General features: G+C 32.7%; 1 protein-coding gene across 4 annotated transcripts in view; it reads right to left on the minus strand.

The window, feature by feature from the left end:
* The window catches only part of LOC140443826 (E3 ubiquitin-protein ligase Siah1-like), an 84,414-nt gene that overhangs the window by 15,112 nt on the left and 47,297 nt on the right, over positions 1-22,005 (minus strand). For 3 of the 4 annotated variants that reach the window (XM_072535299.1, XM_072535298.1, XM_072535296.1), the window contains exon 3: positions 15,486-21,221. The exons of the other annotated variant lie outside the window; for it this stretch is intronic. In XM_072535299.1, coding sequence (XP_072391400.1) covers positions 20,437-21,221 — 785 coding nt within the window. In that variant the 3' untranslated portion in view covers positions 15,486-20,436. Of the gene's footprint in view, positions 1-15,485; positions 21,222-22,005 lie in introns of those variants that run through there. 4 annotated transcript variants of the gene reach the window in all.

The raw sequence follows: 22,005 nt of genomic DNA on the forward strand, positions 1-22,005 counted from the left end.
AGTAGTGCTGTCTTGTTTTTTGCTAGTTCCCTCACCGGACACAACAGATGACGAGCAGTCGGCCATGTTTTAGCTGTCTACTGCCATGGCAATAGTTGGCCCCGTATAAACATCTTGTTGTTCAACTGGACTGGCCTCCGACAATCCGTAAGCACGTGATGACAATTGTCCAATGACAATTGTTTCGCGAGTTGTCATCGTGTAAACGCGGCTTTATTATGCTAAATGAGGCCAATTGTGTCGCAAATTCCTCGGCGGAATGTAGTAGGATCTGGTTACTCATATTATAAGAGGAAGTTACTAAAATGAAAATACCAGTATTAGTAAGTCAGAAACATATAGAGGATACATCATTTATATTTTTTAAATGACAAACATAAAATCAGAATTTGGTGGTTATTGAAGGTAAACTAAACGTACGACTAAATACTTACCACGTCGGGATAGTATTATGAGGTTTTTTCCTGGTTTTTCCCTCATAATTTACTATGGAATCACCAACAGGAAAATTTTTACTGTCATCATGGCATATGGTTGTCTTTTTAAAAACGAATTACATGCTTTGATTTTTTCTGACGGATATTATCATGTTAAAGTTGATTTCATGTAATCGAATGAACTATCTTACAAATAAAGTCATCCCAGGAACGCCACTCAACAATATTGGCAATATCATTTTAAAGTCGTCTACTTTAAAATGTATATAGTATGTCTAAATTGTCAATATAAATAAGTCTGATAAAATTAAATTATTAGAAAAATTTTTCACCAAGTAACAAAAAAACAAAATTTGTTTAATTTACTAACGTTTGTATTTTGAGTACAATTTAAATTGTATGTATTTAATGTCTTAAATTAAACAGTATTATCTTAAGTCTATTTTGATATAAGTGTTTGTAAGTTCGGCTTTAGTGTTTTTTTGTCTTCTCCTTTTTAAAATTTGCAATAAGAAACGATGACACCAAAAGAAATAGCGCAAGCTCTCGCTTTACAGGATAATGAGCGGAGCATTAGTTATATCAAAAATGATTTAGGAATTTCTCGACGTACCTTGTTTGATGCTAACAAAGATTTCGGATAACAGGACAATACACCAGGAAAGGCCAGGTTAAAGTAGACAAAGAACCACAATTCCAAGTAAAGACCGCTTTATTATATTGCAAACGTTACGTGATCGCACATTATCAGCACCAGTACTTGTTCAACGATTAAATGATTTACAGTCATAGTTTTCGTTTATACCGTTCGAAGACGATTAGAGGATCAATATGGATTAAGGTCCAAAATACCTGTCACGGGACCTCTATTAACAGCAACTCATCGGAGCCTACGTTTATACTTTACTCGCGAACATCTTAATTGGGGTGTTGAAGGATGAATTAAAATTTATCGTATACTCATCAGATGGGAGTCCTAGGATTTGGAGAAGAGCTCATGAACGTTAATTAGTAATGTTGTTTTACTCCCAGAGTTTAGTTTGGGAGAGGTGGTATGGTGTGAGCAGGTAAGATCATGTAGTGCCACTTGCCCTATTATTTGAAGAAATGTTTTCTCTGATTCAAGATAATGCTCAACCGCACATTGCAAGAATACCATGGATTACTTGGATAAAATTGAAATTCCTTTATTAAAATTTCCTCAACGAGTCCAGACTTAAATCCAATTAAGCATGCATGGGATATTTTGGGACAACGTATTCGACGTAACGTGAGTTTCAAATCTTCAATGACTTGGAGCAAGCAGCGCGTGACGAAGGGGAGCAAATTTCTAAGAAAAATTTGCTGCCTCAAGGCAGCATTCTTTTTTTTTTCGAATCCTGAGAAAACTAATAAGTAAATATTTTTGAAAAATTTAAACGCAGAATGAAGGAATACATTATTACCGAGTGCCGAAAGTCCCTGAAAACTTCTATGTTTATTTTAATAAGTTACAGGGGTGAAAAAAAAAAGAGAAAATTTAGTGTGATTTTTAATTTCAAATATCTCATTCAAAAAAACTTTTTGTTTATTCTAAGGGACTTTCGGCCCTCGGTAATAATGTAGTCTTTCATTCTGCGTTTAAATTTTTCAAAAATATTTGTTAGTTTCCTCAGGATTCGAAAGAAAATGAATACATTTAAAAAGCATTGGCCCGAAATTTTGCGCCTACGCTCTTAATCCGAAGTATGCCTGATTGAATGAGGGCCAAAATTGGGGCTTGTGGAGATAATACACCCTAATAAATATCGTTTTTTATTTAAAGATGTTTAAAAGATGTTTTAAATTTTTGTAATACTAAAGACTTGTAATAAATTTTACTTTTAAACTTATTATTATTATTAAATACTCAATTAATAACATTTTTTATTAAAAAAACTTTTTTAACCGCCAGTTTTTAGAAAAAATCTGGGTGTTCGGTTAATTTTGCACTCCAGTGGTTACCTTTACAACTTCGCGTCTATATTTCCATTTAATAGCTAACTATTCACTACACATTGACAGCCTTTTTTTTAATTTGACTGTTAAACGGTTAGGGAGAACTGTTCCGCAAGAACTTGTTTTCTGTTCGAATAGTTATATACATAAAGTAGGAATTGTGTACCAGTTATAATAGATGGCCTTTATTTAAATATGGCTTCATAAGATGTCCACTACTGATCCAGATATTACAAGGTCTTGAAATTGTTCCATTTCAGATTTGTCAACGTAAACAATTACATTTAATAAGTTTTCCGCTTCACAATCACACAATAGAAAAAGTTTCATCCCAAAACGATGGCGTTTTGATTTAATATATTGTTTAAATCGTAAATGTCCCTTGAAGTGAACTAAACTTTTGACAGTAACGAAGTTTTCAAACGGAGAAAAATGTTTATGGAACAGGGATGTTATTTTATCAAACACGTACCGTAGTTTATGAAAAGGATCGGCTTCTTTTTGATCAGCATTGACTGAAAAGTGTAGCAAGCTTGTAAAGATGTATTTTGCCTACCGCATGGGGTATTATTATAAGGGGTAGAAAATTGGGGACAGAAATTATTGGGGCGGAGATAGGGCAAGCAAAATAATGGAAACGTATGCGGACGGCACTCAGGGTTTGTTTGGAGAGCCACATTGTTTTAAAACACATATTATTTAGTTAAAGTTGGAAGTTAAAGTTGGTGTTTTGCATTCTTACTTTATATTTTGTGTTACATAAGTTATTTCTTAGACAAACAAAATAATAGAACAAGTGATGGAAGTTACGGAAAAGTGGAAGAAGAAGTACAAAAACAAGTGAACATGGCAAACTGAGCAGCAGGATGTCTCAACAACACAATCTGGAGAAACTAATACCTCACAACGGAAACGAAAACCAGTATATATAAATCAAGAATAAGACCGATAATGACGTACACAGCGGAAACAAGAGCAGATACGGCAAAAACACAAAGACTACTGGAAACAACAGAAATGAAAGTCTTACAAAAAATAACAAACCAAACTCTAAGAGACAGAGTAAGAAGTGAGGAAATACGAGCGAGATGTGGTATAGAGGAAATAAACGCGTGGATGAAAAGAATAAAAGTGGAATGGAATCAACACATCGAAAGAATGATAGAAAATAGAATAGTACGAATAGCAAGAGACAAATCGCCAAATGGAAGAAGATAATTGGGACGACCGAGGAAAAGATGGTCAGACAACGTCAATTGAGGCTAAAAACCGAAGTAAAACAGGCATTAAGCCTATTTATAAAGTAGGAAGAAGAAGAAAAAGAAGATAAATTGTTTTTTTTACAAAAATGCATAGTGAAAGTTCTGAGCATAAACCTAAAGTGAAAAGAAAACGTGATGTTACTAATGAAGTAAAATATAAACGTAATGTAATTGAAGAATCAAGATTACGATGTGAGTAATACACAAACTATAATATATAACGTGCCGATACAAGGGATATGCGTCTGTTGTCAGTATGCGAATCTCCGAAATATCGTCAGTTTTAGTAACAAGTGCAAGCAATACATGTTATATCATGTTGTCGGCAAAGCAAAAAATTATACTAGCGTATTATTTACATAAAAAAATGCAGACAAAACGAGACAAGCGTAAAAGAAAAATATGGATACATCCTATTTTTTTAGAAAGAGAAAAGTGTGTCGTTTTTTTCCTGGTCCGATAATAACTCGAAGTCTTCGTGCAGAATCACGCAGATTTCTCTCCATGCTGCAAAATTGAGCTGATTATTTTTATAGCTTTCCGTGATTTTATCCCACAACACAGGTCGATTTTTGACCGCACTTATTAAAATCGCCATATCAAAATCTTTATTTTATTCGCAACAAAGAAAGAAATTTATTGCAACAACGGATGTTTGTCCAACACCGTCAATACACTCTCATGAACTAAAGTGGTTCACTGCACCGGTCCGACGGACGTCTTGCCGAGGGGGACTTGATAAGTAAGTAGACGGTGACAAGTTAACCAACGGATCGGTTGCAGGTGCGTGAACAAACATGCATACGAACCTGAAAGGCACTGAGCAACAGCTAATGGAACGGTTTCAATATAGAACAGTTGACCGTTGTCGTTAACAAGAGCTCTTAAGGTTATAAAGTTTATGTTGTTCCAAGTAAACCTGTTCCTGATAACCTAATATGGAAATGTTCACTGAAATGTTATTGATCTATTGATATTAGGATTAAAAATTAGATCTGAAAACTTTTTTATTCAACGAATACCAAAAACGAGCAAGATTTATATTTACAGACCTTAATAGAAACTACTGAGATAAATCGTAGAGTGAAAAAAATCCAAATCAAGATAATAGGCCTAAATTAGGCCTAGATAAAACTCCTTCCTCACTAATAAAAAATAAGTATTTTGTAAAAAATAATTGGTGATATCACACTAATTTGCAAGTTACAAGATTAACCGACCTATTAGCCAAAGACATAATACCCGTTGATATAAGAGGCAAATCTCGTAGTAGTAATACGATTGATGGTAATACTTGTTTTGCTGTACACATGTCTCGATTTGAAGACAAAGAAACTTATTATGAGTCATAGAGAAAACAATATTTAGATGCATGTCAGTAAATATTTCAAAAATGTACGAAGTGTTCCAAACTGCATACTCTGAGAATTAAAGAAAAACGTCAAGTATTTTTACAGACAGAAAATTTTAATTTATCCTTTGGGCGACCATAAGTAGACGTATGTAGCATTTTCAATAACTTTCAACTAACAAAGAAGGTATTATCATCATCATCATCATCCAGCCCCATTTTCACATCCATTGTTGGATATAGGCCTCCTCCAAACGTCTCTAGTTCTCTCTATCTCTAGCTGCTGCAATCCAGTTTGTTTCTATTCTCCTTAGGTCGTCGGTCCATCGGGTGGGTGGTCTGCCTCGACTTCGCTTTGTCGGCTCTTGGTCTCCACTCCAATAATCTCTTCGTCCATCTTCCGTCTTCCATTCTAGCAACATGTCCAGCCCAACTCCTTCTTCTTCTTCTTCTAATGGCGCTACAACCCTTTGTGAGTATTGGCCTGCTTAACAATGTTCTTCCATTCTGCCCTGTCGGATACTTTCCTTCGCCACTGCCTGATGTTCATGGTTTTAAGATCCCTCTCTACGTCGTCTATCCATCTTTTACGGGGCCTTCCTCTTGTTCTGTTTCCTTGGGGCTTCCATCTCTGGACTACTTTTACAGCTCGATTATCTGGCATTCTTTCTAGGTGACCAAGCCAGTTTAGTCTTTGTGACTTTACAAATCTGACAATATCTGCGCTCTGCATTAGTTTATCCAGCTCGTGGTTCATTTTAATTCTCCACGAACTATCGCTGCATTGGGTTGGTCCAAATATCTTCCTTTTTATTTTGCGGCTCCCAGCCCACCTCCACTTTTGTTTATTGATTCGCAGTATAATATCGTCTACGCCAGTTCGTCGGCGTATCTCCTCATTTCTCACGCGATCTTTCAAGGTCAGGCCCAGCATTGATCTCTCCATTCGCCTTTGTGTTACCCTCAGTTTTTCGGCAGTAGCTTTCGTTAAAGTTAGGGTCTCTGCTCCGTAGGTCAAGACTGGTAAGATGCATTGGTTAAATGCCTCCCTTTTCAGGTGAATTGGGGTATTTGTTTTAAAAATGTCTCTCATCCTTCCATATGCTGCCCATCCCAACGTGATTCGTCTATTTAACTCGCAGGTTTGGTTGTCTCTGGTTATTCTAATTTCATGACCCAAGTGTGTGTATTTATCGATTAATTCTACCTTGTTGTTATTGATCTGTATCTCTTCGCTGGGAACCATATTGGTCATCATTTTGGTTTTCTCGAAATTTATCTCCAGCCCAGTTTCTTGTAGTATGTCACAGTTCTTGGAGCATGTTTTTGATCTCTCAAGGATCTCTCAAAGAAGGTATTAAGGTATCCAAATTTTAGCTTTCTTATACTTTTTCAGCAAAAATTTCGCACTTTTAACCGTTACTATTATACTAAATAACTACCTGTTACCTACCCCTAAAAAAATAAAAAACAAACTATCCTTAAATTTATTTGTTCTCGGCAGTTTAAAGTAAAAAACAGTCTAGGCAATTTTTTAAATTCCAGACGATTTACTTTGCACAGTATAGCGTTTGCATACAAGTATCGGTTTTTGTATCACAATCTAAAACGAGATCCTGATTTATTGTCAATATTATGATGGCCTCATCCTTCATGCTTACCTAACACAGAAAATTCATTTTAGTCTGGCTTTTCATTTCACAACGTACTATCATTTTTTATACTAAGCTACCGTAAAAATGAACATAAAATGCTTTATGGATGTTATGATATAAAAAATATATAAACGTACAAGGTCTAAATAAAAACGAAACAGAGTCGTTGTCGGAAATTTGAATATTAATAAAATATTTTAGATATTTTTCATCTGCCTATCTCAAGCAAAAGTAAGGCTAACATAGGCTTTAAAATATTTTAATGGTTTTGCGAGATTGAATTAGAATATCGTTCTAAGCAGTGACGAATACAGGGTAGATTGTGAAAACCCCTTCAAGAACCATTGATAAAAATAAGTTCAGTTCGAATTTCAAATGAGATTCCAGTCTAAACCATGACACCACCACCGCCAAACTTTTTCTGGGACATACAAGCTTGGGCATATCTTTCATTTCTTCATCTCCAAACCCTCTCTCGGCTATCGCCAGACTTCAAACATAACCTCGATTTATCAGTAAAGAGAATTCGGCTCCAATATTGTATATCCCAGTGTTGATGTTGTTGAGCAAGAATTAATCTATTTCTGCAGTGTCTGGGTTGTAATTCGGGAATAATACCCGGCCTTCTTGCCTTTATTATCCGTTCACAAATTGTTGAGAGCACGAAATGTGCCTCAAAGTCATAAAACGGTCGTAAAATTTGTATCATCATAGGCGTTCCTGAGGTGTTTATTCATTAAATAATAATATAATCTTTTAATACTGTTATATATATACTATGTTTTAATAATGTTTTAATACTAATATATTTAGCAAAAAACAATTAAAACTTTCACGGCTAATGTTGGTTATTATATTATATTATTAAAAATAAGAATTTAACCATTTACAGTTTTGTAAATAAGAATACCTTATCTCTTTGGATATTTCAATACTAATCTTCGCGTTTAATCACTTTACTAGAAAACCTGGAATTCATATCCGAAGGTACCATTCGTTGCAAGATAATTAGGATGGAATTCCCCAGATTTTTAATAATATAATGGGTATAAAGATGCCGGCTTTGGCCACGTGCCTCGTCTGTTCAGTTTATATTCGAAACTTAACTTGAAAGGGTGAAGTTATTACGAACGAAAACAATTTTTTTGTTTAGTACGTTTTTGATCGCATGTAATTTACGGCTCGTCGGTGTTTCCTCGTCTATGGCAGTAATTAGCGTCTCGAATATTTCTTTTGCGAATTATATGCAGCGAGTGATTTTTTATTCCATATACCTACCTACGAACATATACGTACCTTTCACTCGTGCTCGTTTTGTTGGATTGTTTGTGATGGCTTCATCATCAACATCATCAAGTTTTACACCGGTACTGTTGCGTACAGTCAGTAAGTCTGTCTATTCACCAAAAGAGAAGACTATTGTCCTGAATGTTCACGATGCTCTGGTTTCTCAGAATCCACAAACACTGTTCGCAACATAGTCGAAAGTTGTGCCAACATGACTGGCGTAGGGGAGTCAACTATATATATATATATATATATATATATATATATATATATATATATATATATATATATATATATATATATATATATATATATAGGTTCCTATCAGAAAGGAAAAAACACGGTATAGCTAACCCAAACACAAACGAACACCTAAAGAGAGGGAAAAGCCTATTGAAATCGATGAATTTGCCAAAAATGGTATTCGAAGGAAAATTCATGGATTTTTTGTCAAAAAAGAGATACCAAACCTAAACAAAATTTTACAAGAAGTTAGAGACGATTGACCGGGAGGAGATAATATGTTGGAGAAGCAATTATCTAAGATCCATACGAAAATTCCGGGCTGAAGGAAGGCCAATCTTCTACTAGGATGAAACGTGGGTAAACTCGGGTCATACTTAAAAAAAAAATTGGTCAGATAAAAATATATTAAGCTCCAGGCAAGCGTTTATGGAAGGTTGGTCTACTGGTATCTCCCCACCTTCTGGTAAAGACGGTAGATTAATAATTTCTCACATTGGCAGTGAAAAAGGATTTGTTAAGCATGGTTTGTTTAAATTTCAGTCCAAAAGCACAAAATATTATCACGAGGAGATGACAGCTGATGTTTTCGAAGAGTATTTTGAGCAGATGATTGAACACATACCACCAAATTCAATTATAGTATTAGATAATGCACCTTATCATTCACGACTAGTAGAAAGATTTCCAACGACTGCGTGGAAGAAACAGGATATTCTTGACTGGCTGCGGAATAAGTATCTGCCTTACGAAGATGAAATGGTAAAAGCAGAACTTTTAAAAATTGCCCGGCAACACAAATCTAAGTTCAAGAAATACGTAGTTGACAAAATGGCGGAAAGGCGAAACATTACAGTCCTTAGACTTCCACCCTACCACTGCGAAATAAATTCAATTGAACTCATTTGGGCACAAATGAAAAGTTATGTGGCTAGAAAAAATACGTCATATAAAATACAAGCTGTACGTGAATTGTTATACGAGTCTTTACAACATATTACAGAACAAAACTGAAAAGATGCAGTAAGACATGTAATAGAAGAAGAACAAAAAATGTGGGATCTTGATAACATAATTGATGCGACCAAAGTTTTATTAAAACAAAAATACAATTTACATAAGTACAATTTAAAAAATATATTTATTTAGTTCAAATAAATGTTTCAATTATATACTCTACGACACTGGTCGGTCATCTGTAACCATTCAAAATACCTTCGCTTCGTAATCAGATTATAAGGTTGACTACTGTATTGTATTCCTTCAAATACAAGGTGGGTTAGTCGAAAACATCGTAAATAGTCAGTTTCAGGTTGGTTTTTACTATTATATCGTATTACCTATTCTCTCTGTATTTCAGTTCTCTAATTAGGGTTAAAATTGTAGTGAGCTATCGACAAATTGTGAACCGATTATAGTTCTCTTTCATTGAGGCATCTTCCAACCGTACTCTCACTCACATTCACATTTCGAACTCCCTGCAGATGGTTTCTTGAAGCAATTTTAGTGGAATGGAGATTTCTTAAAAGTTTAAAGATAAACAGCGACTACAGAAAACAACAACATAAACGTTAAACCTAACAAAAACAAGCGTAAGTGATCGCAATAAATATTTAAATTGAGACGCAATAATATGAAACAGTACATAAAACTACCAATGAATTTTTATTTTCGGAAATTTATAGGGTGGCTTCTTTTTTTCCATTCAGTGTATGTACTTCTAAAAGTGGTATTACACATTACACATACACATAACATTTAGTAGGATTGAATAATTACAATTTCTCAGCCACACTTAGTAATAGTTTGTTCATTTTACTCACCAGAATTGTAAGTATCTTCTGCGAGCTGCAAGATTTTGTTTGATCTTAAAGAAGATGTCGCTATTGTCCAAATGAATTTTCAATACTTTCTGAATTTCCACACTCACTCACTCTTTTCACTCCACAGTTTCCAGTTCAGTTTAGTTCAGCCTACGATATCGAATTAAGTAGAAGCTGGTCCTTCTCATGCTAACCTCTACCAATAAGTGCATCCACTTACACATGTTTAAGTAATAAATTATTTGAAGGTTTGTTAAAATCGATAAAGGACGATGAGTTTGACTTTGATAGAGAAACAATAATTATTTTAATATAGTGAAAATGAATATCGGCCGGAGTGAAGTACCTTGTAAATATATACCAAATCTGAATATGATGTAGAAAATTTTGAGCTAAAGGAAATATTGAAAAAAAAAAAACAAACTAAAGTGTGTTTTTTTTAGAGGTATAGAAATAGAAGTTGGCAACACGTTTTTAAGGGGCGACCATTTTGACAGCTGTCAGGTGATTATTATTTACTTTAGTTTGACATTTCAATATGAATAGACTGACGCCTAAACAACGCTTTCAAATTGTGCAAATTTATTTTGAAAATCATAGTTCTGTCCGGAATACGTATCGCGCACTACGTCCATTTTATGGTATACATAATCGCCCATCAGAGCAATTAATTCGATCAACTGTGGAACGTTTTCGCACCACGTTCACTCTTAATGATAATACGCATCCACAGAGACGTCGTACAGTGCGTACAGAAGATGTTGTTGCTGCTGTTGAGCGTAGTATAGAGGAAGACCCGAATCAGTCTATACGCCATCGTGCACAGCAGTTGGATATGTGTCCATCCACTTTATGGAAGATTTTGCGAAAAGATCTTGATTTGCGTGCTTGCAAAATTCAACTCGTGCAGGAATTAAAGCCACACGATCACCTAGCAAGGCGTAGATTCGGTGAATGGGCCCAAAACGAAATTGCCGTTGATCCCGACTTTCATAAGCGAATTTTGTTTAGCGACGAAGCTCACTTTTGGTTAAATGGCTACGTCAACAAACAGAACTTCCGAGATAATCCTCAAGTGTATGTTGAGAAACCACTATATCCAGAAAAATTGACTGTTTGGTGTGCTTTTGGGCTGGTGGAATCATTGGTCCGTACTTCTTCAAAAACAATGCTGGCCAGAACGTTACAGTCAATGGTGACCGCTATAGAGCCATGATTACTGACTTTTTTATTCCTGAATTGAACAACCATAATGTGCAGGAGCTGTGATTTCAGCAAAACGGCGCAACATGTCACACAGCTCGTGCCACAATTCTCATGGATTTATTGAGGGAAACGTTTGGTAACCGCATAATCTCGCGTTTAGGACCCGTGAATTGGCCTCCAAGGTCGTGCGATTTAACACTGTTAGACTATTTTCTGGGGGATTATGTGAAGTCGCTAGTCTATGCCAATAAGACTGAAACGATTTACGAACTGGAGGACAACATTCGCCGCGTTATTGCCGATATACGGCCACAAATAGTGGAAAAAGTCGTCGAAAATTGGACCTCCAGATTAGACTACGTCAGAGCCAGCCTTGGTGGTCATATGCCAGAAATCATATTTAAAATATAATGTCCAAAAATTATCTTTCAAATAAAGTTAATTTACTGTTCAATAAAAAAATAATCTTTGTTTTATTTTACTTTAAAGTTCTATACCTCTAAAAAAAACACCCGTTATATATGGTATTTCATCCAAATTAAAACTTTCTTAATAGCGAATCCAAACACACTGACTTTTAAGTATTTTATCTTAAGATATTACATATGGGTAATAAAGCTTTTGCAAGTTTTCTTTATTTATGGGCTTTCTTTTAAACTTTTCATACTTGATTAGTTGTCTTAGGTGTCCAGTACACTAAATAGCGGCCTAACCTAATACATAAATATATGGTGTCCTAAACACCGCTTATGTGGACCATAATAGAGCAATAAAAATAAACAAGATATTTGTCATTTAAAATATTTATAACACTGCTACAAATATGTCAACAAAATGAATTCACAAATATAAATCAATCGAAACTTTTAATACGGAGTTCGTGTGGGTGAAATCTGTGTAAATCCGTCAACTCCGCACAGATGATTCCCTCGTACAACAAAATGACGTCATTCCAAAGTTGTAAACCGATTGCGCGATATTTCCACTTTCCACCTCCTTCGTCTGCCGGCGCTCTTCCATCCCTACAAGTTTTTAGTTAAGGGATCTGAGATGACGTTTGTAGACGATAGAATTGGAGAAAGGCTGAGTTTCTAATAAATTATGCAACGGTAGCAATCAATAACAGTATATATATATATATATATATATATATATATATATATATATATATATATATATATATATATATATATATATATATATATATAAATGTGCACTCGTAAGTGAATGGGATATTTTCGGTCAATTTGGAGATAAAAAGACAAGAGTTGTGCTACTTTATCTATTTATTGAAGACGTTTCGCCCAATGTTCATTGGGCATCATCAGTTCATCTAAAAGAGTATTATAAGCGATACATCTATATGAAAAACAATTAAGTAAATGATCTTACCTTTAAAAGACCTGTAGCATTAAGATGTTATTATTGTGAAGAAACATCAAAAATTAATCTATTAAATAAAACAGCAAAAACACAGAAACACAGAACGAATAGTATGAGACCTATTGTTTCTTCTATCAATTCACCAAATATACACATTGCTAAATTTCTAACTGATATTCTATCTAAATCCTATGATTATCACAATTCTTATAATATTTTTGATTCTTTTCAATTTAGTGCATTTATTAACAATTTTAAACTACCACTTAATTACATTTTGGTGAGCTTTGATGTAGTATCACTTTTCACTAACCTTCCTTTTTCTAGTGTTCTCACTTCTTTAAGGAATCATTGGAACACTATCCAACCAAACTCCCCCGTTTCCTGGGACGTATTTGCAGAGCTTTTGCAATTGGTGTTTGACACTAATTTTTTGGTTTTCAATGATAAATATTACTTACAAATTTTTGGTACACCAATGGGTTCATCCATATATCCCATCCTTGTTAACTTTGTCCTTGATGACTTGATATCTGAATGTTTGGGTCTTATAGATTTCCATATCCCTTTTGTTAAAAGGTATGTTGATGACCTTTTGTTAGCCTTACCCCTTGACAAAGTAGAGTCTACCTTATCGATTTTTAATGATTTTGATCCTCACTTACAGTTTACTTATGAACTCGAGGATTCTTCTAACAATAGTATTCCTTTCTTAGACATGCGTGTCTTTAGAAATAGTGACAATAAACTAAGTACAAGTTGGTAGAGGAAACCTATAGCTAGTAATAGCTATAGGTCTCCATAGCTATTACTAGCTATAGGTTCCTAACTCAAATACAAAATAAATCTTATAAAAGCACTCAGCTGTAGGCTACATAGGTTAACACATCCTGATAACAAAAGGGATTCTCTTTTGTTACTCAGAAGTATACTATCTGACAATTCTTACCCTACATCTCTCATAAATAAATACCCTTTTTCAACAAGATTTGGGTCTTCTATTGATGATTTACCTAATGGTGATCAACTTAGAATGATTTCTAATAATATTATGAACAACAGTACTCTACTTTCTCCTAACATTGCAACTTCCACCACCCATTACTCTTCACTACCCTATTTCCCATATGTTACTGAAAAGCTTATTAAATTGTACAAACAGAACAATATCCCGGTTAAGATTGCTATCAATAATGCTAAGACTGTCAGGAACTTATTTTCTAAAATTAAAACATCTCTTTCCTTTTTGGAACAAGTGAATGTAGTCTATCACATACCCTGTTCTGAATGCGATGCATGTTATATTGGTCAAACTGGCCGTTCCCTTAAAGGACGCCTTACTTCACATCGTAGTGACATTAAACTTTCTAAACATACTTGTGCCCTTGCAGAACATGCAATCAACACCAAACATACTGTGAATTTTGATGATGTTAGAATTCTCTGTAGAGAACGTAACCTTAATAAGAGACAGTTTATGGAGATGTGTCATATTTTAAAACAACCTAATGCATTAAATAAGAGAACTGATATCAGCAACTTAAGCCAAATTTACCATGCACTAATACTACAAAATTGATTCTTCCGTATTCTACTTTTAAATTATTGGTTTCTTCTTCAACTTCTTTTATTATATCATAACATTTATGTTGCCATCTACAAAACTTTTCCTTAAATCTCACCAGCTGATTGTCAGTTCTGACATTCAAGCTTTCAAATACTTTATTTTGCATGATATGATCATAACAGTCAAGATCCCTAGCCTTGCCTTTGTTAATATAACATTTCAAAATTGACAATTAGATTTTTTGATAGATTTTAGAATCAATCAATGTTTTCAAAAGTTAAATTAAAAAAAAATTAATATAAAATTACTTTAATTGGGAATCTTCTGGCGTTCTGTGTTTTTGCTGTTTTATTTAATAGATTAATTTTTGATGTTTCTTCACAATAATAACATCTTACTGCTACAGGTCTTTTAAAGGTAAGATCATTTACTTAATTGTTTTTCATATAGATGTATCGCTTATAATACTCTTTTAGATGAACTGATGATGCCCTTAAACGGTCATATTCCTTAAAGATATATATATATATATATATATATATATATATATATTATATAAATATATATATATATATATATATATATATATATATATATATATAATATATATATATATATATATATATATATATATATATATATATATATATATATATATATATATATATATATATATGTACTGAAACGTCGAGTTTTAAATTCTCAACGCGGTTCTTTTCGAAAACGACTTTAACAGGTTTTTCATTTTGACGAACTCGTGCTTGTTCAGTGCATGAATAAAATTCTTTTGAATGTTGGTTGGTCTCGTTGATATTAGTTGTAAGATATTTGTACTACGAAACCTGCTCAATAACATGTCCATTAAAAACAAATTGTTCACAATTTTTGTTAACTTTTTGAAACGACTATCATGTTGGTTTTATTGGTATTGATATGTAAACTGTGCGTCATACTAAACATAGATAGTTTCTCAAAGAGTCTCTAGAGGTCTCTCTCAAATTGTTGGCTACTATAGCTGTATCGTGAGGATATCGGATGTTGTTGACAAGAACTCTATTTATCGCTAATCTAGCTGACTCATCTGACAATGCATCACAGAAAATATATTCAGAGTATAATTTGTATAGAATTCGCGAGATAATAAATCTCTTCTGAATATTTTCTCTTACATGGAGCTTTCGAGTTTAATTTTGATTTGAAGCTCTTGATAATCAATGTTTAGTTTTTGTTGTAAGATTTCCCGTGGCTTCTATCATATCATTTTTACCACAATAAAATGCAACAATTAAATTTCTTAAATTTCCTTTAATTTTAGTTTAAACAAAGTCACAACTATAATTTTACTTATTTACTTGACAATTTGTTATTTTATTATTGTAACTATTATATTCCCAATTTATAAATCTTTTAGTAAACACAAAATCTTATAAAACACCTAAGTAATCAACGTTAAATGTTAATAATATGTAAGTGCAAGTTTGACAAGCCTGTGTTTGTACAATCATTGACAGTTTCTCTCCGGCAATATATGGCAAAAGTTTGTTTAGACAAGAGCAATTGCCGTTTGTATCGTAAAAAACATGTTGAACTCAGGCGGATGTGTATCTACAGTGTCTACGTAAATTGGAGGCATATGAGAAACTTTTTAATATTAATTTTACTAATTAATAATATAATTTTATGAACAATTTTTAAAGTGGTTAATTTCGAAGTGAAAATAGTGATTAATTCCTAGTAAAAATAGGAAATTACATTAATTTTATGAAACAATTTATTATTTATAAAAAGTTCTGCATGGTAATTTTTTGCTCAAGAGTAAAACATATTTATTTTTAATAATATTGAAAATTATTTAAAAAAATTCCAACCAGCAATGATAGCTTCTTAGCTACTTTTGCCGATGACACGGGAATCTTGACAGTGGAATGTGGATATCGACCCTAATGTAGCATTACAAAAAGGACAAAATCATTCAGTCCAATTACAAAACTGGCTTAAGCGATGGAAGATCAGTGTTAATGCTAGCAAATCAGAACAAATTGCTTTTACAACAAGAAAATCTACATGTCCATAAGTTTATATTAATAATATTCCCATTCCTATAAAACCAGTTGTCAAATAGTTGGGATTGCATCTGGATGAAAAACTTACATCGACAACGCACATTAAAACTAAACGGAAACAACTTGATCTTAAACTAAAAAATATGAACTGGCTATTTAACAAAAGGTCTCAGTTATCTCTTGAATATAAACTGCTTCTCTACAAAGCTAGACTTATACCAGTTTGGGCATATGGAATAGAACTATGGGGCTGTAGTTAATCTTCAAATACGAAGATACTCCAAACATTACAATCCAAAATACTCCGAATGATAAGTAAAGCACCATGGTATGTATATAACCAAACACTCACAATGATCTGGACATTCCATTACTCAAGGATATAATAAAGAATCACTCAATAAAATCGAAAAACAACGAACTGATAAATAATTGATTCACTCATCCAATTGCCGAAAGAAGATTAAACAGATTGTGGCCAGAAGACCTACCGTAATAATACTTAGAGAACCCTCGTACCTAACTCAAGTTAATTTACTTACAGACTGTTTACTTATTACTCTATGTATAGAGTAGATTGTAAACAATGTAACAATAAAAAAAATTAAAAAATGTTTAGAATTAAAAATATCTTTCAAATAATAACAAAACAATTTTGTTCGACATTTTCTCTGAGATAACGAAATTTAAATTTGCATATTAATGTGTAATTAAACCAGGATGCACTGGTATGTAACATTTGAGAACTGTCAAAAAAGTTTCGTTTGAAAGATTATTTATTTATAGAAAGCTGGTAGAAACGCCAGCAACTAAGTCTGGAAGATAAAATTGAAGATTTTACTAATAGTGAAGGATAAGTAGGAAACATTTCGAGAAGCATTGCAGATATTTAAATTTCGAACATTCAGAAAAAATATTTACGATTCAGTGTAAGAAAAATATTTAATACATTTTAATTTCTAGGTAATGCATTTAGCAAAAAAACACGCCAAAATATGGTAGAAAATAAAAAAAACTACTTTGCAAGTGATGCTCTCTACAATTAAATATCCTGAATGTTCCTTTCGAAAAAGGGCATCTTCATTGTTAAATGATATAAACTTCAAAGATTGGAAAAAAAATATAAATATCAGTCTATAAACCTCAAAAAATTCATTCAAGGACAAATGGAAGATAATCTATTGACTTCACAACGTATTATTTTTTGAAGCAACATTCTCAACAAATGAAACGGTTTTTAGCCAAAACTGCCAAGTTGGTGGAGTGATACGTATGCATATTTTACATTTAAAACAAATGTTTCGTACAGAATTTCTAAAAATTAAATATTGCACTATTATTTTTCCGAAAAACCTTAAATTTAGATGGTTAATAATTTAATAAGTAATTTTCTTGACAACTTCCCCCTAGTTGAACATCAGCAGATATTATTGCCGCAGGATGGTGCCCCCTGCCACAGCAGATTAGGTGTACGTCAATATTATTGAAAGTTATTGTAATGGAAGAATTTTTCGTCGTTTCTCTGAACTTCTTTAGCATCTAGATTTAAACCCACTTAAATTTTTTGTGGGTCTATTTAAAGCAAACCTTATATCTTCAATGGGGATTTGAAGATGTTGACCATTAAAAGATAATAATTATCGAAGCTGATCGTAGTATAACTTCCTATATGTCTTACGAGAATCTTGAAATAGAACGGTGAGATGTATGAACCTAGATGGAGGATATGTGGATACGTTGGAGTAAATTGTGGATAATAATTGGTGAGTTGATCACCTTTTTATTTAAATGTATCGATAAAACGTTACAAATTGATCATTACGCAATTTCAAAGTTATCAATGTATTATAGAGATAATTGTTTTGATAGCAATGTATTTAGAAATGCAATCATTATATTTGATATATAATGGTTGCATTTTAGGTTTTGGTCTATACAGAACTTTTTATGAAGAATATATTTTTTTTTAAATTAATATTAGAAAAGTTTTCCATATGCCGTCAACTTACGAAGACACACCATATACAGGGGTGGGCATAAGTCAGCCGGCCTTAGAAAACGATGCATGAGCGAATTCCACCACTCTCTCTCGCGTTCAGCGTGCATTACTTAGTAACACGGTCGCCGAGGAATAAAGTAAGGTTTACATAAGTAGAGCAGCTGTTGAGCAAGTAACTGGAAACCAGTAACTTGAATCGTGTAGACAAATATTAGATATATATATATATATATATATATATATATATATATATATATATATATATATATATATATATATATATATATATATATATATATATATATATATATCAAGAACTTTAACAAGCAGCCACGCAAGTCAAGTAACTTAAAAGCCATCTAACTTACATGTTCAAGAAGGCTCCTCCCATCGCGGAACGCAGTAATAGTGGGACCATACTTGACGGCCTACCTCATACTTGCTTCAAATAAACAGTCGTTCAAGTAAATACGTACTTGCTGTTAAGAATTGGTCGTGTGATTTTTAGTGAGTCGATTTTTAAGTATTTGTATTTTATTAAAAAAATATGAAGTGGAGTAAGGAGACAACATTGAAGTTTGTAGAGTTATACGAAAAACAAACATGTCTTTCGGATATATCTAGTAGTCAGTATAGACATAAACAAATGAGGGCTATTAATACAATCAGAAAAGAACAAGAAATCAAAATAGATGATTTTGGTCCTCAAGATGTGAAGAACAAAATAAAAAATCTGAGCAGGACATATTTCCAGGAATATGCTAAAATTGCAAAACATAAAAAAGTCTGGTGCTGAAACAGACGATCTTTTTCACTTTAATTTTCTCTCTTCTCTGAATCGCTGTTTAAGTTAAGTTGTTTTACTTGAATAGTGTAAATGCTTTACTTAAATGCCCTTCAAACTTAAATACTTAATGAAAGTTACTTGTACAAGTAACTTGAATGGCTACTCGACTCATGTAAACAAGGCTTAAGTCAGTATGCTAGTCGACCTCGAAACGAACGATTACCGCTTTTTTCGAGCGTATGGTTAACGTTTTAACAACTTATTTTTTTACTGTCAGGAATAAAAACAGCTTTACTGTCAGGATAGCAACTACAAAGATATTGAAGACAATTTTACAGAAAGACGGCCTAATACACGTTTTCCGAATTGCAATTGCATGGTGGATTTGCCCAAAAACTTTAAACAGAAGTTGAATATGCAAATCATAGCGGCCGACCACGTTCGGTGCACACAGATGAGAATACCATTGAAGTCGAGCAATAGTTCGTTGAAAACCCTACTCTCCGCCAAACGGACATCGTTAACCCTTGAAATACTATCGTACGCTTCCTAGGATTCTAAGAGATATCGGTTGTTGCGACAGGAGCTGAAACCGCAAGACTTCCAGCCAAGCATCGATTTCTGCGAGCGGTGTCTAATCATGAGAGCAACCAACTCTTTTTTCGAGAGACAAATCTTGTGAAATGACGAGGCATAATTCAAGATTAATGTCAAGGTAAATAAGCAACTTCGTTTATTGGAACGATACTCAAGCTAGTGAAATCATAGAAAAAGAAATAAATTCTTTTGAAGTTATACTTTAGGCAGGAATTAATTATCGAGGGGTTGTTGGCCTATTTTTTCGACTGGTTCGTTCATTCAGTAAGGTACTTGAAGCTTTTAGAAGAATTACGTGTAATTTTGGATAAAGGTGAAAGATTTAAAGGACAAACCATCATTTGACAGCAAGACGGAGCCCTTTCGCATTTTAGTATGGAAGTTCGTGCGTTCTTAAACTAGAATTATCTTGGATAGATCGGTAGACGTGGAAACAAAACTGGCTCTTCAAGGTGGCCAGATATTACTACTATCGATTTCTCAACCTGGAGCATGCTAAGAACAGAGTTTTTGCGCGAAGATCGAAAACGGCTAAGATATTAAACATTGGATGAAAATCGAGTTAAATGAAGATCTCGCCATGTTTTCTCGCTTTATTATTTCGATCAAAAAACGTTACTTGAAGTGTATTGTGAAGAATAGTGGACATTTTGGACACCTATTATTAATACACAATTTTTTTTGCAAATTTGCCTGCTGACTTATGATCAACCATCCCGTATATATACCCATATATATATATATATATATATATATATATATATATATATATATATATATATATATATATATATATATATCATCGCAGATTCGTAATTATGAATCTGAGAAGTTCAATAATTAAAATTATAATATAATATAAAATAATATAGGTATAATAAATAAACTTTTTAAAAAATTTTATAAAATATTCAATAAGGTACAGTATAATAGTTATAACGAGCATCGACCAAAATGATGACAAAAAATCATTAAAATAATTTACTAAATTATAACTTTCATTCTTTTGTTTATGTTTATATTTAATTGATTTTTTTGATTTCTCAGAAAACCAATTTTGCTGAAAAATAATATAATATAGTACTATTACAAGCAAGATTGAAAATAATACATACAAACATAACTTAATATTATATTTTTTATGATTTAATTTAATATTTTCTACAGTTATACTAATATTCCAATCGTTCCCTAGAAAACTGTCGATATCACTAACACTCAAATTGAAACTTTTAACCGGTGAAGGTAACTGTTTATTAGTAAAGCCTAAAGGTTTGCAAGTATCCTCAAAACACATTTTTTGTATTTCCTTATTAAATATTAGTTTATATCTATAGTTTGAAGCTTCCTCTTTGGTACCAACCATCTCGACAGAAAAAAGTATATTATTTTCAGAACTTTTTAAAGCTTTTAACCAAAAATATTTGCCATCTTTTTGAACAATACCATTTACTGAAGAATTCACGAGAATTTCGAAAAAGAACATGGAACAGTTATATTCTTCTAAATTTTGAACAGAATGTGTGTCACGACAGTGCTTTTCCATATCAGTAATTGAGCCGTTAAATGAACATCCAGGACAGTCTAAAAGTAAAAGACGTAGATTCATTAGAATTAAGAAAACATATTACCTACTTTATTTTAGTGGTAACATCACAATGTAATTTTCATTCAGTGACTTGTAGTTCCCTTTTTTAATAAACTCTGGTTTTTTAAAAACAAACTTTTATAAATTATTTTGCATATTTTAGTCTAATCAGCACGATATATAAGATAATATAAAAACAATAGTCTCTCTCATACGACGTAAGAGAAAATTAGTTGACAAAGAGTAGTGAACAAAAAATCCAAATACTCGGTAACTTAACAGAACTCCAGGTGAGTTACAAAAATACAAGTTTGTAAAGATGTCTGACAGATACAATATACACAAAGTCTGATATTTAAAATTAGCAAAAGATTGGCTTATTACCTGAATTTTTTTTATTACAAATTGAGACCTTAAGGGGATTATTTAATGTATTCGATATAGCGGGCAAATATTCTTAATAAAAATCTGCAAACTGTTTGACATAAACTTTTTTGAAACAGTGGGGAAACATCTAAATAATCAAGAAAAAAGCAAAAAATTTTGATTTTATAATTTTAATAAAATTTTATATTTAACTCAAGTTATACAGCTTGGTTAAAATATTTTATTTTTTCTAATTTTAATACAACATACTATAGATATTTCCACAAAAAATAAGATGCATCCAAACTCCTAATTTTGATTACAACCCAAATGGCGATTTTTTGAAAACATTTTATCCTACTCATCTAGTGTGGTATGGTCACGTGAAACGAATGAATGAAGATAAATGGCCAA

The sequence above is a fragment of the Diabrotica undecimpunctata genome, chromosome 6 (assembly GCF_040954645.1).
Source record: "Diabrotica undecimpunctata isolate CICGRU chromosome 6, icDiaUnde3, whole genome shotgun sequence".
In the NCBI taxonomy this organism is placed as follows: Eukaryota; Metazoa; Arthropoda; class Insecta; order Coleoptera; family Chrysomelidae; genus Diabrotica; species Diabrotica undecimpunctata.